The sequence below is a fragment of the Lonchura striata genome, chromosome Z (assembly GCF_046129695.1).
Source record: "Lonchura striata isolate bLonStr1 chromosome Z, bLonStr1.mat, whole genome shotgun sequence".
NCBI classification, from domain to species: domain Eukaryota; kingdom Metazoa; phylum Chordata; class Aves; order Passeriformes; family Estrildidae; genus Lonchura; species Lonchura striata.
In genome coordinates, this window is record NC_134642.1 from 38,216,352 (window position 1) to 38,244,011 (window position 27,660).

General features: G+C 40.7%; 2 protein-coding genes across 4 annotated transcripts in view; one reads left to right on the top strand and one right to left on the bottom strand.

Moving 5' to 3' along the window:
• The first annotated feature begins 14 nt into the window (after window positions 1-14).
• On the top strand, window positions 15-5,669 carry RAD1 (RAD1 checkpoint DNA exonuclease). The gene is made up of 5 exons (XM_021551965.3): window positions 15-259; window positions 1,734-1,842; window positions 2,448-2,706; window positions 3,058-3,156; window positions 3,488-5,669. Exons 1-5 carry the CDS (start codon window positions 65-67, stop codon window positions 3,669-3,671), a joined length of 846 nt encoding a protein of 281 aa, XP_021407640.1. The 5' UTR covers window positions 15-64; the 3' UTR covers window positions 3,672-5,669.
• An 8,490-nt stretch (window positions 5,670-14,159) lies between these two features.
• Window positions 14,160-27,660, bottom strand: part of RAI14 (retinoic acid induced 14) — an 84,953-nt gene continuing 71,452 nt past the window's right edge. Inside the window, exons 8-18 of one of the 3 annotated variants that reach the window (XM_077790125.1) lie at window positions 27,369-27,475; window positions 24,966-25,144; window positions 24,315-24,343; window positions 23,300-23,386; window positions 22,508-22,594; window positions 21,744-21,801; window positions 21,326-21,444; window positions 19,301-20,812; window positions 18,448-18,597; window positions 16,435-16,500; window positions 14,160-16,180 (exon numbers count right to left, since the gene is read on the bottom strand). In XM_077790125.1, the coding sequence (XP_077646251.1) occupies window positions 16,109-16,180; window positions 16,435-16,500; window positions 18,448-18,597; window positions 19,301-20,812; window positions 21,326-21,444; window positions 21,744-21,801; window positions 22,508-22,594; window positions 23,300-23,386; window positions 24,315-24,343; window positions 24,966-25,144; window positions 27,369-27,475 (2,466 nt within the window). In that variant the 3' untranslated portion in view covers window positions 14,160-16,108. Of the gene's footprint in view, window positions 16,187-16,434; window positions 16,501-18,447; window positions 18,598-19,300; window positions 20,813-21,325; window positions 21,445-21,743; window positions 21,802-22,507; window positions 22,595-23,299; window positions 23,387-24,314; window positions 24,344-24,965; window positions 25,145-27,368; window positions 27,476-27,660 lie in introns of all 3 variants that reach the window. The other 2 variants (XM_031507437.2, XM_031507438.2) reach the window with 2 other exon arrangements.

The window sequence follows — 27,660 nt, forward strand, 5'->3', positions numbered from 1 at the left end:
CTGTGCTCCCGCCTTCCCGGTGCCGCTCTCCGCCCCCCGTGCTGCCGCCTCCTCGGGCCCGGCCATGCCGTTCTCGGCACAGCCGCCCGCCAGCGGCGAGCGCTGCGCGCTGTCCGCCAGCCTGGACAATGCCCGGCACCTGTCCAGCCTCCTGCGGGCCGTGCACTTCCAGGACTACGCCACCTGCCTCGCCACGGCCAGCGGGCTGCGCGTGACCGTGGAGGATGCCAAGTGTATCCAGGCCAACGCCTTCATCCAGGTACGGGGACACCGGCGACGGGGAGGGCGCGGCTGCCGCAGCCCGGGAGGACAAGGAGTCTCTGGATAGGGTCCGCCGGAGGCTGCAAAGGTGATTAAAGGACCGGAGCATCTCTGTTGTGAGGAGAGCTGGGTCTATTTAGTCTGGAAAAGAGCGGACTGAGAGTCTCACCAATGCATATAAATATCTCAAAGATGGGTGCCAAGAAGATGCTGCCGGACTCCTTTTTGTGGTGACCAGTGGCAGGAAGGAGAGCAATGGGCATAAAGTAAACCACCACCAAGTTTCACCTCAACACCAGGAAGAACTTCTTTACAGTTAGGGTGGTAGAGCACTGGAACAGAATGCCAGGGAGGTATTGGAGTTTCCCTCTCTGGAAATATTCAAACCCTGCCTGGATGTGTGCCGTGTCACTTCCTCCAGGTGACTCTGCCTTGACAGAGGGTTTGGACTGGATAATCTTTAGAGGTCCCTTAACCCTAACAATTCCATGTGCTCACCTGTGGAAAAGGGGAGACGTTGCTGGAACCGAGGCAGAGGTGCCTGGCTGTAGGAAGGACCGTGGTGAGTCTGCCCCTGTTTGTGGGTGTCCATGCTGCTGGAATTCCAAACCCGGCACCAGTACATCCCTGAACACGTAACAGTGTAGTGGGTTTGCGCCCTCATCTAATATATTGGTGCCTGCCAAACTCATGCTCCTTCTGGTTGTGCTGTTCTTAGTTGCACAAGCAAGTGCTCACTGTACCTCTCTTTTTATAGCTCATCCCAAAGCTAAAAGATTGGATTTTTGTCAACTGTGAAAGAGTACAGATTCACAGACACTTGATTGAAGATGGTTGTGCTGTGTTCAAAGCACCTCAGGATGCAGTTTTCTCTCTGGGCAGCCAGGAGAATATGAAATTACTTTTCCAAAAGCACCTCATGCCACCTTGCTTTATTTCTGAGATACTCTGTTCTCGTAGGTGCAACAAGCAGTGAGTACCAGTGACAGACAGCACAGCATAGAGCAGTTTATCCCCATCAGGCTAGTCAAAGGCAGGATTCAGCACATATTTCAGAGTGGTGAAGTCACTGTTCTGTTCTTAAGTACTAGTATTTGGAATGTTTATTCATGCTCTGAGCATAAAAAATATGAGTATTGTCACTGTAGAAATGTGACACATTGTACAGTTCCATGAATATTTCTAGCTCCAGAAGTAAGCAGCTCTAGGTTTTACCATTTGTAGGTTGTACTTAAACCATAAGAGACAAGTATTTAGGTTTCACGTTTATGCCATTTTACCTTGTTTCAAATGTAGTTTGGTTGTGTTTTCCTAGTTTTGAGGATGAAGCCCCATTTTTCTACAATCAATGTTGTGTTGCATGTAGAAATCATTTTGTGTTGTACTGATTTCTGGATGGGAAATCCTGAAGTTTAAGCTGTAAAATAATTGCAGAAACTCCCAACTTTTCATATTTTTGCTTTAATTTACAGGCAGAAATTTTTCAGGAATTCTCTGTTCAGGAGGAATCAGTGATGTTCCGGATCAGTTTGTCAGTTCTTCTGGACTGCCTCACCATTTTTGGATCCAGCTCCTTGCCAGGTGTGGTATATTTCCATGAATCCACAGAAGGTTGTGCTGGCACTGCAGGATGTGTATTCACATGGCATGGAGTGATACCATGGCAGCTTTCTGGACAGTTCTGCTCTTGCAGCTCTGTGTTGTACTCCTCACTCCCCTGCAGTTTTGGTTGTGGATGACCTAAAGATCCAAATCGAGTGTGCTAAAGAGCACTGTGGTTTTAGGAAACCGGAGGTTCAGGTGGTGATAACCTGCAACAAGAGGGTGTGACTGCAGCACAAGCTCAGCTGCTTTAACTTCAGTTTAGGTTGCACAAGTAACAAGAGTAGTAAGGAAAGATGATGTGAGCCAGAGAACCACAGGGCCATGAGGATTTTCCAATTCCTCTAAACTGTTTGTAGTGCGTCTTAATTGTCAGAGCTGGTGGGTGAAATTATTTGGCTTTAAGTTGTCTACACACAAGTAATTTAATTTTACTGCATACCCATTAGCATTTCAGAGGGTATCTAGGAGGCAGCACTAAAATTGATCTGTGGCCTGTGTGCCAGAAAAATGTGAGTTTTCTAAAGTGATCGAATGTTCTTGCTATGGTCTCTGCAGAATGTATGTTTTACTCTCTTTTTCAGGAGCATCAACGGCCCTTAGAATGTGTTATCGTGGTTATGGCTATCCACTGATGCTGTTCTTGGAAGAAGGAGGAGTAGTAACAGTATGCAAAATCAACACTCAAGAGCCTGAGGAATTGTTAGATTTTGATTTCTGCAGTACAAAGGTTGTTAATAAAATTATCCTGCAGTCAGAGGGACTACGAGAAGCATTTGCTGAACTGGATATGACCAGTGAAGTTCTGCAGATTACCATGTCTCCAGATAAACCCTACTTCAGGTACTAAAAATGGCTTTCAACTCAAATGTTTGTGCTTGGCTGCCTTTGGTGAGGAGTGGAAATTTTCACGGTGGAGAGAGGGGAGCTATTTTAGAATACCAGTTCATTTCAGGAAGAATTATAATGAGTATAGTAAATCACAGTATGTTCTCTAATTAACATAGTAATGAGTATTTTGACAGCCTGGTAAATGTGACACTGGTGTGGACAGTTGAGCATTTTTGATTGAATAAAGTGAAACAAACAGCAGAGTTTGGTAAAACAGTCATGGGATACGTACAGTGACTAATTTTAATGAGTTTTTACAGAGTTCTCATCAGGCGTTTTGAGATCGTGCTTTTTGTCTTCCAGGTTATCCACTTTTGGAAATGCTGGAAGTGCACATCTAGACTACCCTAGGGACTCTGATTTGATGGAAGCATTCCACTGTAACCAGACCCAGACAAACAGGTTAGAAAGTGATTGATGCTCTCTATGCCAGGTCATACGTTCTTGACGGGAAGTTTAAGAACTGCCTTTGCATTTCTGTAACATTTATTTTATTAGTATGGGGGGCAAAAATACTCCCTGTCTGATAAAAGGCTGTGTCTGCAATCAAAAGCTAAGTGATGACAATGAGAGTTCAATGTTGTTATCAGGTAAAGACCAAATAAGTGTGTTCCTTACTGTTTTTTGTTTATTCTGGGTCTTTATTCATGATTCATGTTGCAGCTCCTCTTTGCACAATGTATTTTTTTCATATTACTGAAATAATCTATAATAGTAGTATTTTCTTCTGCAGGTACAAGATTTCTTTGCTTAAACCATCCACAAAGGCACTGGCTTTGTCTTGTAAAGTGTCCATTCGAACAGATGCTCAAGGATTTCTTTCACTGCAGTATATGATTAGGAATGAAGACGGACAGATCTGTTTTGTGGAATACTACTGTTGCCCTGATGAGGACATCACTGAGGCAGAACTCTAGGTGTGTGTACTGGTGTATCTAATATATTTTTGTTTATATAAAATATTATATTTTTTACAAAACTTAATGAAAGCTGTAGATTTTGATAGAGTTAATATTGTCTTTATTTTTTAACTCTGGAATAAGAAAGCTAAAAACTTTCATTTTCTTGCACTGCGAACATTTCTTAGCCTTGACTCAAACTGAAGCTGAAAAAGCAGAAAGGGGAGTTGTCTCATAGACACTGCTTCCAATACAGATGTTAAAGTACTGTTTGTGCAATACATTGATGCTATTTGCAATGCTCTCTCAATAATTTTTGTTTGTGTTATGTTTTTTGTCTTTGACTTCAAGTAAGCAATTACACAGGGGAAAATCTGAATACTAGTTGTATATTAGCCAGTTAACTTTCAGTGACTTAAAACCAAATTTGTCTTGAAAGAGGACAACATTTTCAAACGGATCTCATAATAGCAGCAGGTGGTTTCTTGCTGGCAAATGCTGACATGTTTTGTCAGTGAAGCCACTAGGCTTCTCATCTTGATTAATTCTTAATATAACTCAGTTCCTTGGAATTCTGCCTGACACCTATTTACCATTTTGTCTGCAAACTGATATTGAATTGGTAAATTGATATAGAAGCCAGGATTTACTTACTCATTACTCACAACTGTTCTGGCAACGTCATTGTTTTGGATCAATAGTTTCAAGAATGCTGCAGCTGAACTGTTTCTGTGTATTCATGTCCCTGTTCCTCCTCTCCTGCTCCCTACTGGTGGTGTTAAGAATCATAAGAGAGAAAAGTTTCATTTTGAAAAATTTTTATGAAATTAGTTTGCCTTCTCAGTAGCCTTTTTCAGCAATAGGAGTCACTGCTAAACTGCAGCAGGGGAGTATCTGCCTGGATCCCATGGAGTGGTGTATTCAAGTCACTGCTAAAAATGGGGCTGACCTCACGCTCACTGAAAAGAGTGTGGTTCCTGGGCTGCTTTCTGCAGTGTCCCACCTCCAGAACAGCAGATGGGTTGTGTTTAGGTCAAAAGTCCACGTGGCCTTGCACACCAACCAACCTGCTCAGAACGGGAAGTACCTGGGAGCAGCCAGGCACTGGACTGGATGCAGACTCTGCAAATCACACACAGTGCCTCCCTCTCTGCTGTGGGATGTGATCAGAGAGTCAGCAATCTGCAGGTGGTTTCTACAGCTTTAGACTCTGGTCAAGTTTTGTTGTCTGTCAGATGAGGTCTTGCTTTGTTTTCTATGGAAAACAGTGTGTTCATATGTTACCAAGTTGATTGCTCCACAGTTCGACAGAATCCTTTGGGTTTATTTTAAGTTTAAAACGTTTTTGTGGATAATTTATCACCTCTTGCTTATGTCAGCAAGAGTATACTTTTGGATTGCACAGTATTATCTATTCACTTTTATTGTTTTTTGTGCAAATCATCCATTTATTGCAATAAGGTTTACAATAAAGTTAATTGTTTGAAATTTATAAACAATTACAAATTTTTGAACTACAAGGCTGACATTCTGCCCTGACCTGACCTGGTATTCTAAATTACTCTTATTCACTGTTTTTTTTTCCCCCCAACTAAAGCATACCTAGGACAAATATAAATGAGCTTCCTTCTGGCTACTGTGTCAATTTCTTCAATGAAAAAAAGGTTATGGTCTCATTGGGAATTATTAATGTTATCCCTGACTACTGAGTATCAAGGATGATTTACATAATCCTTGGATGACAGGATAAAAATGAACTAGAACACACCACTTTCTTGGTGTGATTTATTTTAGAATATCCAAGTTTCTTGTATTGTGTCCAGGAATTGTGGCTTAACATTTGAATTTCTATATAATTGCCTACAGATGTATTGTGTTACTTCTTGAAATAGCACTTTTCATGATTTCTTCTATGGCCTACCAACAGTAATCATAGAAGTAATACCCATAGAAGTTAGAACACCACAAAATACCAGAAAATAAATTGCAATTAATAAATATTAGGTATTAAAGACACATATGGTTTGTGCAGGACTTAATGTCTGTTTCCCAAATGGGCTGAGTCCCGACCTGGGCTCACAGAGGTAGGGAGGTGCTTATGCACTTTTGACTTAATGGATACAATTTTAAAGAGACAAGAACATGGGAAATCTGGGCTGCAGACTTGGTGCTGAAAGGCAGTGAGTTGATTTAGAATCCATCTGTGATGTATTCAATTACATTTCTGCATTCAAACACAGTAAAATAAAAAGTGTGAAGAGGAGGATGATGACTGGAAGTGCACTACATCTTTTTGACCTAGTAAGTTACTTAAATTCCGCAGATATCCACTGCTTCATTAGATTTCCTGCTACACTTCGCATGGATCCAGAACTCAGGTTACCTTTAGTACATTTTGTTTCTACTGTTTAAGACCTTTCCCCTGGCTTCCTACAGGAAACCAGTAGCAGAAGAAATGTTCAGCTCATGATTTTTTTCTTTAGTAGTATCACAGAAGAGGCTTGTCATAACTCAGGTTTTACCCACCTGCTTTCTTTTAAATGATGCATGCAGGTGCTCAGAGTTACTTGTCTTATAAGGTAAATCAGTTCCTGGGGTGGGAGCAGTCACCAGTGCCTTCCACCCAGCTTCAGCTGTGGTAGGTGGTGCCTGGCAGCTCTGATGAGCAGCATTTGGGGCTGTGGGCATTCCACATCCAGAGGCCGGAAAACTGGCAAGTGATTTTCCCTCCAGTTATTTTGATTTGTGATTTTCAGAGTAGGAACTGACCTCAGGTCTGCAAGAAGGCACTTATTTGATTTTGCCAGAAAACTACTGCCAACAGGCCTTGGGTACCCACCAGTCTTTGAAGATTCCAGAAGTCAAAATAATGCCTTTGGCTCATGACAATCTTTATGCAACAAAACACCAAGAGTGCTGGTGCTACTGTTGTCTCCTGCCTCTCAACATGAATCTTTGTGTCTCCTTGGCTTTCTACAATGATTTGGATCTGTAAAGAGCAAAATTCTCCAGGGGGAGTTCAGTTCTATACCTCCGTTTCAAAGTTAGTGGTGGAGAAGAATCAGTTGTTTAATTTTTATTTAGTTCAGTTGTTTATTATTTATTTACACATGGATTTACAAGGAAATAGTACTCTTGTATATTTGACTAGATGAGTCTTTAGTGAGGTTAGTGGAGCAGGTGGAAAACCTGAGATAAGCCATATCCTGTTTCCAGTAGGTGTCTGTTTTTAACTTCATTTTGTAGAAGCTTGAAGAATCCAGCAGGTGGGTCTTACCAAATTAAATACTTAGAAGCAGAGGTTTTGCTGAACTGTAACATTAAAGAACACTAACACTAAACTGAACAAACACAGAATTATTTTTAAATGTTGCTGTTACAGAATAGTTGCTTGATACCTTCTTGTTGAGACAAAAACTCATGTGAATCTCTCTTTGAGGGTGCTAGGACTGGTTAGGTATAAGTGGAAGAGACAAGTGGTGGGTTCAGCCTTTTTCTACCCTGCATCTGCCCTTATCTGGGTCCAAGGGTAACAGTGCAGTGCATTAGCATTGCTACAGCTAATTGCAAGGGCTCTTCCAGGCAGAGACTGTTGGAGGGAGATGCAGTCAGGTGCCCCACACAGCTCTGATTTCTGTGGAGTAATAGACTCCCACAGGAGTGAGAAGTGAATGTCCACCACGACTGTGAACGTCAATCTGTGTAAATATTCTGGAGGAATGCATCCAGGGGAGTCTAGAAAAAGCTGCATTGCCCAGGAAAATCTTCCCTTTTGTAATACCATTGAAAATCTGAGCAGAGAGAGAATGGGAATTTCACTCTCACTTTCACCCTCACTGCATCAGCATTTCAGGTGGGGTAGTGGGTGGGGGGCCGTGTCTGTGTGTGGATTAAAACTCTCAGTGGAAAACTGAACAGCCTCCTACCCCTTCTGGTTCAATTAGAACCATGGAGTTGACCAAAAAGGAGCAAGTGAGCAGAGAGCTGAAGGTCTGAGATAAGAAATCTGACTGAAAGTATGTTTGGAATTTACCACATAAATGCCAGTGGAGTGCAGTAACAGGTTTGTAATGTAAGGGATGCATGGAACGACTCCACCTAATTAGGCACTTGTACCCCTAATCAACCAGAAAGGAGATTTAATCCACAAAACAGAAAGCAGCTAACAAGCCCTAAGTTATATCCAGGTGTTAGATAAATTACTTGTTGGCAAAATTGCCTTGTTAGGCTTCAGTGATCTCATACCTAGGGGGAGGTTAAAGCTTGGAAAGAAGGATAGTAGGTAGACACAAAGAATGCAGAACTTTAAAGCCACAAGGACATATGGCAGAACTCCCAAGATAAGGAAGAAACTAATAGGGCCAACTCAGCAAATGTACTGAAACTGACTTAGAGTGGGTAAAAAGAATTCAAGGGAGAAATGACAGACTGACTCATGGCCCACCATGTCAAAAGAAGATGAAGACTGGGTTGCAGACTAATTAGCATAAGAACTGAGAGGATCATTAGCTGACAGAAGAAACAATACTAATTAATAAGAGAACAATGTCTCTTGTAGGCCACAAACATTAATGCTTATGTTTGCTAATATTGAGGGATACATCTGGTGCAGGCAGCTGTGTTTGCAAGCTGAATTCAAGGTGTGGGTTGAGCTCTGGGTAAGAGTGCAGAGAGAGACGAGGCTGTGAACTGCCAACCAGTCAGCTGTGATTGATTAACAGAGGGCACAAAGCCCAGTGAAACCAGCCAGGGTGAGTGGACACTGGGAGACACAGCAGAGGCTGGCAATTGCAGACATTTTGGATAACAAAAGAGATGAAGACAGATGATGCCAGCTGGGTGAATTGACACGGAAGAGCTACACTTGCGCCGGGGTAGACAGGGTGTAAAATTCCCTGGGTCCTTTTTTCGGCGTCCCTCCTTGGAGGCATCAGCATGAGCTGTTTCTGTGTAAGTGCGCCACGAATAAATGGCTTTGTGGATGAGATGACTGAGATTCTTTCATGGGAAGCCTGGGATGGAGCCAGCAAGCTAACCTGGTCTGACTATGAATGGAGTGTTTGGGGTATCAGCTGCACTGAGCTGCACTGGAGCGCCCGCTGTGAAGGAAATTCAGTCCCAGTGGTGAAAGTCTGGCACTGGGAGTGTGACTGCCAGAGAGGCTCAACAATGGAAAGTTTCCTTAACATTAGAGTGTATAAATAGTAAAAAGTTTTGAGAGTTGGTGTACTTGATTTGTGGAACACCACTGAACATCCAGGCTTGTGCCACTGGAATAAATAATCAGTGTTTCTCTTACGTGTGTAATTATTTGCTTCTTGTACACTGGGAAACAAATCTGATCTTTTCTAGACAACAAGGTGGCCAAACATGTTTACTCTCCTAATAAACTAACTAGTGGTATCAAACAGGTTTTGGAGGAGCTGGGATATATCCAGGCTGTGACTGCGAGCAGTCACTCTCCAGAGCTGACCAAAGCTCCCAGGAAAGGTGTCAGAGAGGCATGGGCTGCACAAAGCTGTGCAGAGCTGCACACCTGCCTCTTCCTCCATGCTGCAACTCAGCCTGGGTGATCCCGGTCGGCTTTAATTATGCAGATATTTGCAAGGCAACACACTGCCAGACAGCCACTGGCCAAAGCATCTGCGGAGGAAACTGCCGGCCGTCAGACTGTGACACAAATTCTTCATGTGGCAGCAAGGGCAGGAATTTTAGACACTCTGAAAAACACACAGCCACCCTCAGGCAGCACAGGGCTCTGCACACATTGAGGAGACAATGCAGAAGCAGCACAACCAGGGGAGCACCTGCCCTCCCCACCGGGACCTTCCTGCAGGTGCCAGGCTCTGAAATACTTCACAGGTATGTGTGTGCCAGCTCTGCAACATCTATCCAGTTGTGGCCCTCCCAATTGCTGAACACAGCGCCGTTTTTTCTGAGACCTGCACTTTGAACAGCAAAAATCCAGACAATACATGTCTAGGAATGGGGCAGTGCAGACCTTTGTCTGCTTTCAGTTGTCACTCCCCACTCACAGTTTTCCAGCTGCGAGGGAGTCTCTGAGAGGAAGGAATTCTAGGTTTCTTTTCTCAGGAATTGTTATAAATGAAAGCTCCAATTTATTAATTTAAGGAAATTTATTAAATGTACCAAATATAAATTCAGAAAATAACAACAAAAAGAAAAGCCACTATCGAAAAAAAAAAAGGTCAGTGCGGGGTGTCAGCACTGGGTGGGACACAGGTTTGACTGCTGCAGCAGAGGGTCTCCTATGCTCCACATTGACTGTCCTGTCTGGACGATTTTTACACGATTTTTCTTGCTCAAGGCAGTGTCCCTTTTCTTCCTTTTTGGACTGCACATATTCAGGTGGACTTCTTTTCTCTGTGGCAAGCTGAATAATACATGTGTGGAGAGTGATGAACACCCATGATCGCATTCCCCAGTATTGAGATGTATCTCCCTGATGGCTCTGGCTATCTCAGTTTTGGATATTTACCACGTATTTATCGTCCAGGTGTTCTTTGGACCACCTTGATGGATGATCCATCTCCGGGCTGGCCATGTTCAATTGCCTGTGAATTGAGTCCTCCCTCCTTTGTCCAGGTGGTTTCAACATTGTGTTGCAATCCCTGTCCCTGGCTTGTGTGTTTTTAAAAACTTCTTGTAAGAGTATATCTTGACAGTACATAACTATAAAATATATGACAATTTCATTTGCACGAATTATCATATACATAAAACAGGAATGTTTTTGAGTTTATTTCTTTTTGTCTGGAAAATGCAGTTTAATCCAGCATCCCCCTTGCTCCCCAGGCTCTTTGGGGGATGACTCCTGGTGGACAGTAGACTGTTTACAAGAGAAGCAAATGTGTCCAAACATTTTTGGACAGGGCTTCTGAATGGGCAGTGAGTGGGGACTGTTGCTGCTCTGCGACAAGGAATGCAGGAAGAGTGCTGTGGGCCTGAGCCCAGCCATCACTTAGGAGCATTTCGGCTAATCCCGAAGGGAAAAGTGACTACAGCAGAGCAGCAGCTTCCCATACAGGCACACTGGTGTTTTGATGAGGGTCACTAGGTGCAGGGTACCAGCTGCAGCTCCCACCCCAGGCAGGGTTAACACCAGCACACCGTGAATGTGCAGGGCCCAGCTGGGCAGGCAGGAGCAGATGGATACCTGTGGGCTCCAGCCCTGAGCTCCTTGCAGGAGATGATGTCACTGAGATGTGCCTGTTTCCAATCTCCAGATGCTGGTAGGAGGCCCCATTACCAACTGTCTGAGCACTTCAGGCTGTTGAAAAATGTACAAAGAGGGCCAACACTGAATCTGGACAGACCAGCATGCAAGCAGGCTTATAAAATAATAGACCGAAAGTCTGATGATTACATTAATCTGTGTTAAACTCATCAATTAAGTCTGTCAGGGTAGCCAGAGGTCTGGAAATACCTACAAATGCATTGCCATAAAATGCCCCAGGAACTACGGGTGGTACCACAAAACAGACCCTCCCGAAACCACCTGTAGAATTGAGGACTGGCATCAGCAGGGCTAAAAGCAAGCTAATTTTTGCTGATTGCGTAAAGGCAAAAAATGGTATTCAGAGGAGTCATATGTTAGTGACAGTCCATGCAGTTCACGTAGCCTGCCACCATTGTGTCTGATGTGACAGAACATGTCATTTCTCCAAGAAGACATTTTGTTCACACAGTACCGAAACCTGGGGAATATAATTAACAGTTGTTGGGCAAAGCACATGACTTTCTTGCCAGCAGCAGACTCGTCTGTTCTGTAGCTACAAAAACTTTAACTCAGGCTTCATCAAATTAGTAGGCACTAAATCACTGGTTTTTATTCAGCTACAATTTACCACTGTAATTCTAAGAAAGGGGTTTTAAGGAAATGACTGTTGAGGAGAATGAATTTGTTACTGCCCTGAGAGGAACATAGATGTAAAACCAGAACAAAATATGGTTCTAGTCTATGCTTAGTGTCTCTGTTACTTATGTTCAAGAGGATCATGAAGGATCCAAACAGAGGAGGAGGAGGTTTCACGTCTGTGAAATGCACTTGCGAGCATGCAACAGTGACCCTTAGCTGCAGAACCAAGGGGTGTTATAGATGAAGGTTTAAAGGTACTCAAACTCTTGTACTGTGCTTTGACATTAAATTCATTACTTTTAGTATTCTCTGTGGCAGACCAAACCCACAGTTAATAGATTATTTGATCACTGTCCTAAAAGTCTTGCACCAATTTCTATTTGCTTAAAAACTTTGATGTGTTACAGCTGTGCCTGCAGAATAAGTGCTGGGATACATCATATCTGCCTATGCTACTCTGAAACTTGCACACCTAATTCCTCCAGAGCTTTTCCACACAATTCCCGAATAGGCACAGCTGCTCTGCAGCCTGGGTCCCAAGCAGCAGACTGAGGCCTGACCCCCAGACATCCAAAGCCACAGGAGGCTGTCTCTGCTCCAGGACCTGCCCTGCACTGGGAGGCCTGACCACACCACCTGAGGCGGCAATTCTTCCCTGCACACTTGGGTCTCTGCCACATTTGAGAGCAGACCAGCTCAGATGAGGGCTGGTGTTGGTGTGAAGAAAGCCCAGGATGCTTTGGTGTGGCTGACCCAAGCAAGAGCCTCCCTGGGGAAAGTCAGGCAAAGGGCACATGAAGCCTCTGTTCTAGTGCCATCAGTCAGCTCTCCTCCCATGTCCTATGTGGTACTCCAGGCTCTTGGCTTACCCTCCCTGCTCCTGCATACTCCAGGCTGGTATACCCCACCCTGCCAGACCCCTCCAGAGAGCAGATTTGTGGTCTAAACACAATATACATACTGAAGTAGTAGTTTGTGTAGTTCTGAAGCACCCAGCACTGAAATCACATGCCAGCTAACTTTATCCCCCAGCCAGCTACTCTCAGGCAAACTCATGGAACATGAAGTGGCTTTAATAGCTCCCTATAGTAAAATGGCATTTCCCAAGGGATTTCTTGTCAGCTTCTCCACTGGCCCTTCCTTGGCTGCTTCTCCTAGGACCCTGTGTGTGGTTTGCTGCAGCACAGACCAGCATGGCCCTCCCTGGGCTTTTGCTGTCTTATGCTTACTCACAGTACATCACATCACCACGGAGCTCAGCTGAAGGCAATCAGCAAGTCATTCTGCCATCCCTGAGCCCCCTGCTCAGCCTGTAAGGGGCAAGACTGGCTCTCTACCTGTGCCTCTACCCATGAGGCTGTAGCAGGAAGTCTGCTATGCAACGTGCCCAGGAACCCAGACTCATCTCAGAGGATAATGACCCCTCTGCTCAGGTGTTGGTTATGTGCCACTATGTGCTGCTGCAGCCAAAAAAATCTGTGCAGCAAAGACACATGGTACACTGCAAAAAGTTCTCCTCTGATTGCTGCTGAAATCTTCTCTGTTTTCACCATCTTCTCATGTTGATTTGGGTTAGCAAAAGAAGGGCCGTGTGAGAGGCAGATGATAAATAACCAGGGCAGCACCTGCTTACAGGAACTTGCCCTTAGTTTACACAGCAAGAGAAAGGGACAAAAAGAAAAAAAGGAAAAAAAAAAAAAAAGAAAAAAAAAGAAAAAGGATGAGATGAACCAGTATGGTTAAGCTCTCTGACCAAATTATATCTGTTGTGTGCCAACTGCAGTGAGCGAGTTTGGCAAGAGGAGTTTATTCCCAGTACTCATGCATTTAGTGGAGAGAGGGAAAGGCATTGGCTACAAAAACGCTGCTGATGCTGTTATAACTGACCATTCAGAAGGCCAGAAACAGGTGTGGATATTTCAGAGTAGCAGCTTAGGTAGATGTACCCCACAGGCCCAGACTCTGCATGTCAGCTTGTCCACCTGCAAAGGGAACCCAGTGCTGGGCAGCTTACAGAAGTTTGTTACAAGAGGCTAAAGTGCCCTGGGATGTGGTTACAAGAGATGCAATTCCTTCAGGCAAGAAGATACAAGCAAATCAGTCACCGACAGAACAGTTTCTCAAATAAAACTGAGAAGAGAATATAAAAGGCAATGGAGCTGTGTAACTAAGTTTAAAAAGCAGACATATCCATATGCATATACTCTTACATATATTCTCATTGCAATTCTGTGTGTGAAGTGCTAAGCGACAGAGAACCACTAGTTTTGAACAAATGTGGGATATCACTGATGTGTGATGACCTCTAAGTTATTTTAAGCTTTGCTGTAATAAATCCAGTGGCAAATGGGAAACCTGTATTACCTCTAGCAAGGTGTCCATGTAAGAAATGCCTACAAACTTACCAATGAGCTAGAAGGCATCCTCTGAAAAACTCACTGTGTGGGTTTGCACTGGATTTATTTCACACAACAGATCAAGATAGTTAATAATGAAAATGCAATTTCAAGGAGGAAAACCTGGTTCTTGTGTTGTCCATTTAAACAGGAGACATAAACCACATCTGTACTATGTTAGAACAGTGTAGTGAGATTTCCCTCAATACAAAAAATAAATGAAGACAAAAATGAAAAAAAAAATTGGAAATAGTTTATTTGCTGCATGAGGAAACTTCTTGTAATTTACATATAAAGAAACTTGTTATGCTGTAGTATATAATTTTCATTATTCCACAAAGATAATTGTAATAAATATACAAACCAAAACAAAGTAGAAGACTAAATCCATCAGGCAACCTACAAAATGGTTCATCAAGTTTTATACTTGCAGCATTAGCATGCTTAAAATTTTGTTATTTTTGAAGTGATGCAGCAAATTTTTTTTCACATTTCTTTGGAGCATTTTCAAAGCTGTCTAACTATAAAATACTGTTCAAAATTAGATGGCATTAGTTAAACCTCTCAAGAAAAGTAACACCAAGGTCTAACTGATGCAAAGGTGGTGTTTTTCTTTTTGTTTTTAAAATCCATTTAGCTCTGCCAGCGTTAGGAATTATCTGATATAAGTGCACTATGAGTTCAGTCAGCCTGAGGCACTGCTGACTCCTGTCATATTATGACTCTATATAAACTTCATAGATTATATAGCTCTGAAAGATTTCTCTATTAATAGAGACATATCCCCATAGAATAAAAAAAACACAATACCATATTGAAGCCGCAAGCTTGTTACAATGGTTGTACCCTCAAGTGCAGTGTGTGCTTAGAACATTTTTCCATAGTTTAATTCTATTCCACATCAGGCATTTTTATTTGACTTTAAATGTAGAAGTGCTGATAAAGGCTTTATTGATGCCTGTAGCCTCTAGAAACAACATACAAAATTTTTTTGACACCTCCTGCTGTTGTCTACCTATAATTTCTATTTTTTTTTTTTGAATAGCAGGCTGAATTTTACATTTAACTGCTCTGGACCACACTGACAGACAGGTCTATTATTCCATACAAATTTCTTACAAACTGAAAACACTTCACTATGCTTCACTATTACTGAGTACTTGGGGGTATAAAAAGAAATTCTCTAAGACACAGTTACCTAAAAATATTAGTTAATAAGCTTAATGCAAATATTATGTAGAAAAAATGGTTTCATTACAAAAAAAATTCATTAGAGGCCAGTAAAAATATACTGCAGAGAAGATCTTTAAAAAGTGAGGTTAGGAAGTATGAGGCATTGACATGCACTGTAAACATCCTGTGTTCACTAGAATCCCTTATCTAAAAGTATATGACATGGTTTTGTTCCTGAGCTTCATGGCCAACGCTTGCATAGACAGCTAAATCTATCATAAAGGGCTGTTTATAGAGACAGTTCTGTTTGTATGTAACTTCAAGAAACTAATGCTTTTACCTTTTAAAATAGTTTCATTCCACTACCAGATAGTTAAGGAAACCATTATGAAGTATGGTATGGGTTTTGTGTACTCAGTGCATTGGGTGAATTGGGGCAGCTACGTTTTAGTGTGTTAATCTTAAACAACATTACACCAGGAAGTGTAGCTGTTCCACGTTCTGGCTCAGCATAAATATCTACTCCTGCTCACTGCTGTAAGGTTCACTTCTGCTCTGCCAAAGACTGCATATGACAAAATGTCAAAATCTGAGTGCTGCAGTATCAAACACACCCAGTAATGAGATGCAGGTTATAATCAGTACAGAACACCTCACAGAGAATTTCACCTTTACCCAGGCAACACCAGTGCTTTCCTCCAGTTAACCTGCTGCTATTACAGGAAGCTGGAAAAGTACTCACAGGGTAACATGACATGGAGTGGCCTATGTAAAAAATCTAAAGAACATACTTGCATTTTGGGTATGAAAAGCAGGCATGTGTTTACCTACTGCACATGGAAATGCACATGGAAGTGGTACAGACAGACAAATATATCCCCCTCACAAAGAGCACAGTAACACAAAAGCAGCAAATTGCCAATTTGAAATCTTATGTTAAGGCAAATCTAGATAAAATAACCATAACAGGATTAATAAAAATAAAGAGTTTTCCATGGCTTTTTTGTTTACTTTTTCTGCGATTGGCTTTTACACATTGATAAAATTTGTTTAAGCACTTTCTGGACATCTTCATCCATCTGACCCTAGACAAAGGGAGGGAGAAAAAAAAGATTATTAAATCAATGCAGCTCTAATCTTTAAGAACATCTACAAACTATTTTTCAGGTATAGTAATTAGATCAATTTCCCAAGTGGAAGCAGTGTTAAATTTGTTCTTGCACTGTCATACCTTATGGCTTAGTGAAAACATGCAAAATTCTTACTAGACCTGCAGAAGAAACATCTTCAGTTAAAATACTAACACTGAGTGACTGACAACATGCAACCATACCTGCACAGCATAGAGAAGGTGCATCCTGTAAACCGAGACAATTTCCTGGTGTTGTTTCTTTGTTTCCTAGAAAACGGTTAAGCAGAAAGGTACAGAGCACTCAGAACTATTGAACTCAGAACTCCCCAGATAGATTCTGACTGAGGAAAATTCAAACCAAAGTCTTATGTAATGCATTGACAACCAGTTCAGACAGTGTTGTGTCACTAGGAACTCTAAATTTGCTTGGAAGAATGTCCAGAAAAATTACTTGTAGTTCTACCTACCTCAATAAAAGAGCTGTGATATCATCAGTTTTAAGAAGTGCTGAGCTGCTAAGTTGTGGAATGAGCACATACTCTATTTCCAAGCTTAGCAGCAACCAGAATTGTGGAAAGACAACAGTACTCTGACAAATCAACTCTCAATTGCAACACACCTCCTCCCTGAAGGCAGTGGCCCTGATGCCTTAGGATTTTAGCTTTTATCTATTTCGAATCCTGAACTGCTTTAGGGTATAGCTCTAAAACTCCATAGCCTATCAGCTACTATTCTCCTGTTTTATTCAGACAAAGCAATTCTTCTCTAGGCCTGCAGCTCAAGGACACCCTACTGCCCCAGGCCCTGAAAAATATAAACACAAATGAATTGGGGGAGAGGCAAACTGGGGGTATATGACTTCATTATCGGTGCTGTAATTGGAGTATTAATCCCTAGTATATAAATAGACCAAACTTACAACCATCTGTAAACTCATTACTGTCTCCCATCTTGGTTATAACCCCTTTGGGGAGGCTTTGTCTGCCCTTAATGTACCTGAAGGCCCTTCATTAAATATATCTGCTTTTATATTAAATATATCTGCTTTTATTCTCTTAATTCTGTCTGGCCTCTGTTTTTAGGTCAGCCCAAAAAGGGCATCAACCCCTCTGTTAGAGTTGATGCCTTCCCAGGTGAAAGGAAGTGCTTACAAAGGGCTTACCCTGTAGGACACTGGCTACATGAAAGCCACCCAATCTTTTACAATGACCACAGACTGCCACAACTCAGAAGCCACCCTTCCAAAGACACATGAAGCTGTTAGGAAAGCTACAAGAAGGAAAGAGTGTTTCTGTCCTGTTTGAAAAGCTACCTGTTTTTCCAATGTGCTGCATACTTCTGCACTTTACACTACTTTGCTGATCCTAAATTAGTGGGAGATGAAGGGTCCTTTCAGACATGGAGGACTGGAATAAGAAAGTCTGGGCCTTCACACTGACAGGATGCCCTGCCTATTATTTCTCTCGTCTACAAGGGAATTTTTCTGGCATACTGCGCCCTCTGTTTTTCTGCTGGGAAAGGTAAGAAGCAGACCCCACTTAGCAAGTCAGTCTGAGAATTCTCCTTTCAGAGGCACTCCAGAGCCTTCAACAAAGGTCTGCAGTGGACAATACCTTCTTTTCATCGTCAAGAGTGAATAATGTTCTCCTCTGGGACAGCAAGCTCTAGGAAATGTCAATTATGATTCAACCCAGCTTAGAAGACTGGATCTTTCATGCACAAACAACAAAATTTAAAAACAAGATCTGTAAGGCATTCAGAATTTCAGAGAATAAACTATGATCCCCCTAAAAAGATGCATTTGCTTGACTTGAAACCTCATAGTTTCTTTCAAAATGCTTAAAACACCAAAACAACATCAGCTGATGAATGTTCTTGAAAATCGTCTGCACAGATTATACTTTTCCACAAATTAAGGTCTTAGCAGCAGGTTTGGTGGCTCCATTTTACTACAAAACATCTGTTTCTCAACTGGCCTGAGAAAAATATGTGGAAAACCAGCTTTCTTTAGTTATGCTCTTTCTAAAGTGCTATTCATGACTTGTAAATTCCTACATGTTTCAGAGAAACAGAAATTACAGTTTTTTTGGCTGAAGATTCTTTTCCATGTACTCACTGTTTTGTACTCTATTTTAAATAATGCAGAGTGAAGAACAGTACAGGTTTCTTTGGAGAACTGGGACTAATGTTATATTTACAAATTTTCACACTTACAGTCAGTTGGTTTTGCAACTGCTTCACTTGTTGCTGTAACACCTCCAGCTGCTGGCTTTGTCTTTTGGGGGCACTGGTTGAGTAGGAGAGTTGAGAAAGGCTGTTCAATGCTTCTTTTAATTTGCTAATTTCCTTGGACATTTCATTGATCTAGGGAGGCAAAACACAGGTTTTCATTAAAACATGCTATGCATACTGTGTTCCTGTGTGTCTTATCTTTGAGTTATTTGTGACTTAAATCTAAGAAGGGGGGCAAACCAAATTGTAAATAAACTCCATGGACAAACAGAGAGTCATGTAAGCAAAGGGCTACAATGCTCCTCTATTCCCCATCCTAGTCCAGTCTATTCAAACTGCATTCCTTGTTCTGAACATCATCAATATTTAACAAGAAGGGCTGCATTTACCACCTTTACAAATTTTTCTGCTGAACCAAACACAGGCCAGCTATTCACAACTACCAAAATGCTTAGCTTTTTATAAAGGAATTTGTAGTGACAGATATGGTAGCTGCAGAGGAAAATTAGTCAAATGCTATGGTTCAGATGATGTAGTAATATCCTAACAGTGAATTTTTGCTCCTTCTTGATATTTTGTTTACTTCTCTCCTCTGGAATATCTCCCTGCTACAAATCTCACTTCTTTGACTTCAGCTGCCTGAAAACAGTGTGAACCCAACCTAAGCATAACTTAAAAGAAGTAAATTGAAAGATCATGTACATTTCCACAGGGGAGGGAAACCAACTGCAAAGCCAAACATGAAGAAAACTCCTTTGCTTTCTATACCTGTATTTTCAGAGGGGGAAATGCACTCTGAACTCACATTACCTCTCCACTGTACTGAGTCACTGACCTTTTTGTCTTTATCTTCTTCTAGTTTTGATGAGTTTTTCAATTCAGTAAGAGCTTCTTGCACTTGGTGGTACTTGTGCTGGAGATCAGTCACCTCCCGTTCCTTTGCTTCAAGAAGAGTATGTATACCTTCTTTTGTTTCTTTCAAGTGCAAAATTTCATTTCTCAGTTTCATGGCATCTAAGGATATATTTTCCTTCTCTCGAATCACATCCTTCAGTTTGGATGACAAAGCACTAACTTCACCCTCTAGTGACGACTGGAGCTTTTCATATGTGGCCTTGGGTACCATGGCTTCATTAATTGCAGCTTTTTCTTCCAGTAATGCCTTTTCCAAGTTTCTTAATTCGCTTTCCTTGTTGCTAAGCAATTGCTTGAGCTCATTTATTTCTTCCTCCATCTCCTTTATGGTATTTCTGAGTGCGTTGATTACCTGACGATGTTCAGTAATTGGCAAAGAGTTTTGCTTCTGAATGTCTAACAGTTGCTTGAGTTCTTTTGATTCACCTAATACTTTTGTGTACTGGGATTTCATTTCTGATAACTCACTTTCTGCTTTGTATTTCAAAGAATTTGTTACCTCCATCAGTTTGTCATGTTCATCTCTAGGAATGTAGTCTGAAGCTATATCATCTAGAGTTTTTTTCTTCCTATAGTCTTCAAGCTCTGTTTGTGCTTCCTTGTACAACTGAGACAATTCACTAAGTTGCCTGTTGAGCTCATCTATCGTTCTGTGCATCACATCCTTCCTTTCTCCAGCTTCAGCACTAGATTCCAACTGCATCTGATTTGTCAGCTTGTCCTGTAGCCTTTTAATTTCTTCTTGCCCTTCCTTGTACCTCTCAATCAGCAATGCTTTCTCTTGATTAATGTTATCAATAACTGAACAATATGAATTCTTCATTTCCTCACACTCTTCCACAGACAATTTGCCTGCCATCTTCTGCTCTCTGTCTTCAAACTTTTTCTGTAGCTCTCTCACTTTTTCTTTTTGTCTTTCGCTTTCCTCCAATGCTTTCTTCAATTCTTGCTTAAGTGCTTCAACTTCTCCATATGTAATCTTCAACATACTCAGATCAGAACCGGTTTCTTCACTTTCAGAGGAAACAAGAACTGGCTTCTTTTGCCTTTGTACATTCAAAATCTCTTTCATAGCTTCCTCATGTCTGTTTTGAGTTTCTTTGAATTTCAAATTAAGATCAGAACAATTTTCTGAAATGTCTGGGTTGTTTGAATTCTCTGTTTCTGGGACTCTAGACTGGACTTGAGTTTCCACATGCTTTCTTTTTGCTTCAGAATTCTCTAATTTTCTCTGCACATCCTTTAAGTCTTCCTGAAGGTACTTAATTTTTACTTCTCTGGGGCTTGTCAACTTTTCTTGAATTTGAGTGGCATTTAATATAGGCTTCATCTCCTGCGACAAGAACTCATTTTGTCTCTCTGCTGTTTGCTCAAACTGTGCTTGGGATGAATAAGATTCTACAGCTGAATCCCCCTCTTTAGGTGTTCTTTCCTGTGCAAAAAAACCCACCAACAATTGCACAATAAAACCAAGCACACAATTCTAATTTTTTTAGTATAGAGTAAGCAAGGAAGTATTGCCACAGCCTATAGAGAGAGATTATGAAAGAGTCATGGAAGAAAGTTCTAGAAAAGTTCAGAACTCAGCTGCTTCGATTTAGTCATCTGCAGTGAGAGAAGGCAGAAAGTACCAAGCTCCTCTGAAAGTCTAGGCTGAGCTCCATAAGCTAATAATCAAAACTATGCAAATTAAAATTCTTCTAGCACAACTGTTAACAACATATTTTAGAATGTAGTTATAATGATAAACAAAGTTATTTATTAATTTATGGGAAAAGTGAGAAGATCAAAACACTGATTTAATCCTTTGGGGCAGAGTGTTTGCATGATCTTACCCACAAGCTCATTAAAAGATCTTTACAGTACAACTTTTTAAAACAGTAAGTAGCTCTTTGTTCTGCCTCGCAGATTAAGAGACCATCAGAACAGCACCAAAATATGTCACCTGTAATTTGTCCTGCAGCTCCTTATTGTGCAATGTCAGGGAGGCAATCTTTGCTTGCATCAACAGAAGTAGATCTTGTTGGTCAGCTTCAGAACTCACATCCAATAAACTATCAGCACCTTCAGAAGAAAAAAAAAAAAAGATTCAAAAGGTTTCAAAAAGCTGAAATGCTATTTAGAGAGTTATTCCAACATTTAAACAGCTTGTTCCCATGACCACTAAATGCAGTGAGCAAGAAAACTATTCCTACAAACACCCCAAGAAGGTGTTAGGTTAACACAATAGAAGCAGGATGTTTTGGTGGGGAGCTGCTTGTGTCATTACTTAGTGTGTCTCATGTTCTAAGTAGAAAGGTATAGAGGTTTTCAGCATTTCATGCCACCTAAAACACCTAATGAGAAAAGGATTAATTATATACCTGTTGTGCTGTCACTCAGTCTGTCTTTATTATCCCTGTGAAAAGAGCTGAACTCTTCCTGTTAAGACATCAAAAGAAAACATTTTCACAGAAAATGCACATGAAAAGCTGGACAGTTGAGCAAAAAGAAATATAGGCAATATAGATTCTGCTGGATAAAGCCTGTCCACATGGATATCCATCTTTTATTTCCGAGGTCTTGTTTAATTGTAGCATGTATCCAGTTTTTCAAAGTCTGCAAAAGCCATTCAAGTTCCATTGCCCAATTCCCATTAAATACTAATGAAACACAGGCAACTATCTTGTAAATAGTTTGGAAAACTGCACACCCTGTGATAAGTAGTAGCAACATACTGACATGTTTAAAAAAATCTTCAGCAACACAAGATAAAGATCACACAGAGCATACTCAACCCTTTCACTGACATCTTTTGGTAAAATGGTCTCTTTTTGCACTGCCCAATTCCATGCACTTTGCTGATACCAGAAATTGAACTCTTGGAACATGAATACTTTCATAACTATACTTCCAAACACTAACTGAACAACCTGACTAAACAACCTATTTATATGTACATATTTGTCACACATTAAAGTAATCTTTACATTTGTTTTATGAATTGCATTGAAATAGATTTGGATTCATTTTTGTTCCTAAAATTCAGCTAATTAAGTCACAGGAGACTCTGCAGTCATCAAAATATAACATCAAGCAAAACAGATCTTGTACTTCCCTAAGCTCATTAAGGATGGAACACTGATACCTTGCACACTTGATCAGCAAAGAAAGCCTGCCCTTTTCCAGTCATGGGAGTTGAAGTTGATGAGTGTGGAGAGGACAAATCATTCATCTGTAAAAAATTTTATACAAATAGGTATGTATACATGAATGCACATACAGGTACCTCCCCAACATGTGCCTATATATATGTATATATGTGTATATCTATATAGCTATATATACACACACACACATATACATATATATATGCGTGTACATGCATTCAAGAATACTTTCACCTGCACTAACCTAAGTCACAGTTGTAGGTCACTTTCAGAGAACAGACCTAATTATTTAGTGCCCTTCTGAATCAATATTACATAAGAAGTGTAGCTGTTACACAGGATATATCCTGGTTTAAAATTTAACTTAACTATTAAATAGACTTATATAGTACCAAAATGCAGTTAAGTATTTTATTTTGATATGCATATATGCCCATAATAATATGTATCCATATATATGTATAACTAAAATATAAAAAAGCTTGTTATTTACTTATTGAAATCAAAAGCAAAAAGGACAACTTCACCTTTAGTTGGAAGAAACAATTGTACAGTTGTATCTTTGACCATGTTGCATTTTAAGCAATTTTGCTTTGTTAATCTAAGCAACATGTGCTTTCATGGTGTCATCCTGATTTTAGGAAAAGCACTCATAGTAAGACAGGCATATAAAATAACAGTGACAGAAAAAATCCTGCCCACATAACTCTAATAATGTTCAAAATGCTTTATATCCCCTAAAAGCATCTCAAAATTGGTCTTTTCTTTACCTGAATAGGACTGATAGGAGGAGGTGGGGCTTTGCGTTTTTTTGGAGTTCCACTTCTTTCTGAACTTAATTTAGAGCCTTGATCATGCTGAAAGTTTCACCAGCCAGAAAAGGTAGGTTTGTTAGTTTGGTTAGTAAAGTCTGAGCAAGTTGTTTTATTAAAAAAAAAAATAAATAAATCCCACATTAATATCAACTTCAGCAGCTCATGCAGTTCCTTTTTTCCCCTGGGTAAAGACCACATCTCTACTAACACAAAGATATTAAACATGCCTGACAAAAAGAATCTGCTCCCTTGTAAACCATGCTTCAGTGGAAACAAACAAGATTTAGTAAAAAAGCAGAAGCTGACAATAGGTTTAGCACCCGTGACCTTAAAACACTTCATTCACACACAGCCCAGTCATGCCATTCTTCACAGCTACTATCTTTCCTCTCCACCAGCTTCGGCCTGAGTCCCCCAAAAAACCCACCTCTGCACTCAGAGAAGGCATGACCAATGCATTGCACCCTTGTCTACTTCCCAGCCACCAGCACGTCTATCAGGTCTACTTGCACTCCAAGATAAGACACTAAATAAAAAATGTAAGAAACTAATTTAATCTCCTAAATCTGCCATGATTCTCACAGGAAAGGGTCTCCAGCAAAACCAGGGATAACCTTTAATTTTATGTTTTAGATAGAGAGAATTTCTCTAGATCCTCTTTTCTGCAGTTTAAAGAGCCAAGCTCCTGCACTACACATGAAGAAAGCAGGAATCATCCCAGCACACATGCACATACACACTTGCCCTCCTTTCCTCCCTTCACCAAGGGTGCTGACTGCTGTTACACAGAGAAGCCAAGTCTAAAAGTAGTGTTCCTGAAACACATTTCTTCCCTAAGCAAGAAAAACCTTTTACATTACATAGTAGTCATGGCAACCCATCTCACAATGACACTTACTAGTGCTTCCATAACTGATTTTTGTTATGTTACAAGTCTAGAGAGTATTTTCAAAACCAAAAGGACAAATACCTGCTTCGCTTTTGTTGGAGACTTTGCCTCTGTGGAGCAGAAAAGAAGTGGAATAAAGAGAAGTTATTAAAGGAAGAGTTACTTTCCATTCTTAACCCACCTCTCTGCTCTGCTTCCCATACCATAGATAAATGGTTTGGTTTTTGGATTCCTGTCTGAAACCTGAAAAATACAATTTGCAAATTCCATTTCAATCACATTCTTTCTCTGCTACTGTCTGGTTTCATTTTGAGAAAAATTCTGAAGAATCATGATAATTCTTATTCTGGTCTTGCACCATTCTTATGCATTAAGCTTCCTATTTTAGAAATCCATTGTAGTTTGACCATAAAATACTATGCCTGCTTCAGCTCCTTCTCCAACCCCTCTACCTGAGGGGTTCTATGTATAAAAGAGAATCCATTCCAAACTGTATGCAAAATTTCACAATGCTGCTACATCAACTTGTCTTGCTCCAAAAAACCTCTTTTTGGCCTGCTCAGGGTTTTGTGCCATGTTAAATATTACCATCTATGGCAAAGAGTTTTTGGGAAGTCTCAGCCAGATAATCCTGCAAATGGCTTTTGCAACATTTCACGGTACAGTTTTAAGAAAATTTGTTCAGTGCTAAATCAAGAAGTGACATACTGCAGGTCAGCCTCTCTCACATACCCACGTCCTGTGATATCTTTGACGACAGAAGATTCTGGATCCCCGTATTCTCAGAGAGCTTGGCATAATGCAGGGCATTCTGTCCAAAGACATCTACTAAACTCACATCTGCACCTCTCCGGAGGAAAGCTTCCACCATGTTAAGGCTACTAGCTTCACAAGCCATCATCAAAGCAGTTCTGAACAAAAGGAGAAAAAAACCCAGAACACAAACAGCAAGTGTCAAGGCATTCTCTTTAGCAGCTCATTTCTTCAGGGAAAAAAATTGTGACTGTTATTGTGCAATAAAGTCCAAGATGCCATCAGCATATTTATTGGTACATAAATGTGACTTCTCTTTCTCCTTACAAACAAGCATTTTCCAACTCTTCCTCCTCATGCACTCCAGCTGCAAATGCAGGTGTACAAACATTTCTAAATATGGCTTCCCGAGGCTGAGAGGAGAGCCATAGATAGAAATGGCTGCAGGATAAAGTCAAAGAAACCTCACTGTTACACTCTTATGACAGTGGTGGTACAACATGAAAACCTTTATTTCATTCCTGCTCTCCTCCACATGTTGTGTTTGGGACAAAACAGACAAACAGATTTCAATCAAAAAGGCAATTAAATCTAAAAGATCTTCAGTGAGTCCAAGAGATGAGTTTGACCTCAAATCCTGTTCTACTGTCAGCCTAAAAAAAATAAATAAAGGAGTCCATGAAAACACAAGCAATTCCCTTTCCAACACAGGGCAGTGGCACAGAGACAAAGTAAGCATAGCATACAGAAGGAATCTTTTCCTAACAGGTTGTATCTGCTTTTCTCAGTTATTTGAAGGGGTCATAAGTGGCATACAGAATATTTCCAAAAATACATCACCTTTCAAGCATGCTCTAATAGTGCCTTCCTGCTCAGGCATAGTTCTCCTTTCTCTGTATGAACACATGTCTAATAGGTTGGCCAAGTTTAATGCCAAACACATTCCTCAGTGCGGATACAATGCTGAAAAGTTACTACAGTGATAATATTTACAAAGTATTAAGACTTTACACAGTTTCACTAATGAATTAAACATACTCCTTGTAATGTGTGAGTCACTTGGAAAAGCTATGCTGTTGCAGTGCTGTGCTAAAAGTAGTAGTGAGTGATAACTTGGATACCATCTCAAGAGTCACAGGGATGGTTTTAGATTACCAAAATAGTTCACTTAGTCTGGACCTGATAGGAATCTGCAGATGCTATTTTCCAAGGTTATCCCTCTCTCCTCCCAATGAGGTTTCTCCTGTTTCAGTAAAATCTTAACTAGTTCTGTGAACAAGAGATGCAGTAGCAGTCACTTCCCTCACCACAATTAAAGCAAGAAATAAACCAGCACATTCTATGTTACAATGTTTTATTGCTTCTACATACAGCACTATCTTTAAAAAAATAAAAAAAATCTGTCCTATCTGTTACAGAAACTCCTTCATCCAATTAAAGCAGAAAGTCTTAATCCTGTCTGCTGACTAAACACTAAGACAGTGAGGGGAAGGCAGAGGCCCCTGAGTGAGCAGTACCTCAGGCTCAAAGCACCAATGAGGCCATGAAAACTGACAGAAAACAAAGGGGTTTTCTTCAGACAACTGGCCCTAATGAACTTAGGACTGATAAAAAACAAGATAGGGCCCAGTCTTATATTTACAGGTGCCGCCAGAGAACAGAATCAGCATTGTGTCACACAGAATAATCAAAATTGCTGTCAAGTGTAAGTGCCAAGTCTTGTCAGTATCCTACTTTACCTCCACAGTTTAACCAGCTGTTTATAAAACAGTCCGTAATATTCTAAGATTCTTGATGTTTGTCAGTATCATCAGAACTAGTGCATATTTCACTACAAGGATGTTGCTTTTTAAGAAGTTATCTGACACATGCACTATCTCTTAATGCAGAAAAAACTGTAATTGGCACCTTCTAGAAAAGCAGCATCTCCACTACAGAGATTTATTGTATTTTTTTCTTGCTGGTGTGTCTGCATTATGGCAGAAAAAAGTGACTCTCCACAGATTTTGCTCACAAGTAGCAGTTTTTAGGATTTCATTTGGAGGTATTAACTCATTCCAAGCAGAGAGCAGCATTTTAAATTGGGATGCTTAGAAAGTGATGTGTGGGTAAGTGCTATCAATCATATTTGTACAGGAATCACTTAAATGCTTTGGTAGCCCAAGGGAAATCTTACAGGCAGATTAGTTTTATAGCCACATAGTTTCTGCTTCATCTTTTACTTCAGTCAGAATTCTGTAAGCCTTCTCGGCAATCAGAATATGCTATCTAGTACAGAAAGCTTTATTTCACCTAATATCAACTATTTTGGGAAGGATTTGAGAAGAAATCTTCATTTGACAGTCAGCTTTGGGGAAGAATCAACACGTTAGCCTGCTGTACCTTCCATTTTTATCCCTCATGTTGATGTCTGCTCCATGATCCAGAAGGTATCTGCAGACTTCTGTATGACCATTTTGTACTGCAAGCAGCAGAGGTATGTTTCCATCCTAGAAATGCATATAAAGAAGCTATGAACAGTAGTCCATCCACTTACAAAAACACACTGAGCTACAAATTTAAAGTGAGCTACAAATTTTACCTTTACATAGCAAAAATGAGGTGCTATTAGTACATTTTCCTGTGTACCATAAACATAGCTGAGTGTGTTATAATTCCTTCCTTGTCTGTTGGG

Excerpts from the sequence above, each read along its gene's own strand:
- RAD1 (XM_021551965.3), top strand. The coding sequence starts at position 65 with ATGCCGTTCTCGGCACAGCCGCCCGCCAGCGGCGAGCGCTGCGCGCTG. Across the intron at positions 260-1,733 it reads AGGCCAACGCCTTCATCCAG|GCAGAAATTTTTCAGGAATT; the intron begins GTACGGGGACAC and ends TTTAATTTACAG. Across the intron at positions 3,157-3,487 it reads AACCAGACCCAGACAAACAG|GTACAAGATTTCTTTGCTTA; the intron begins GTTAGAAAGTGA and ends TTTCTTCTGCAG.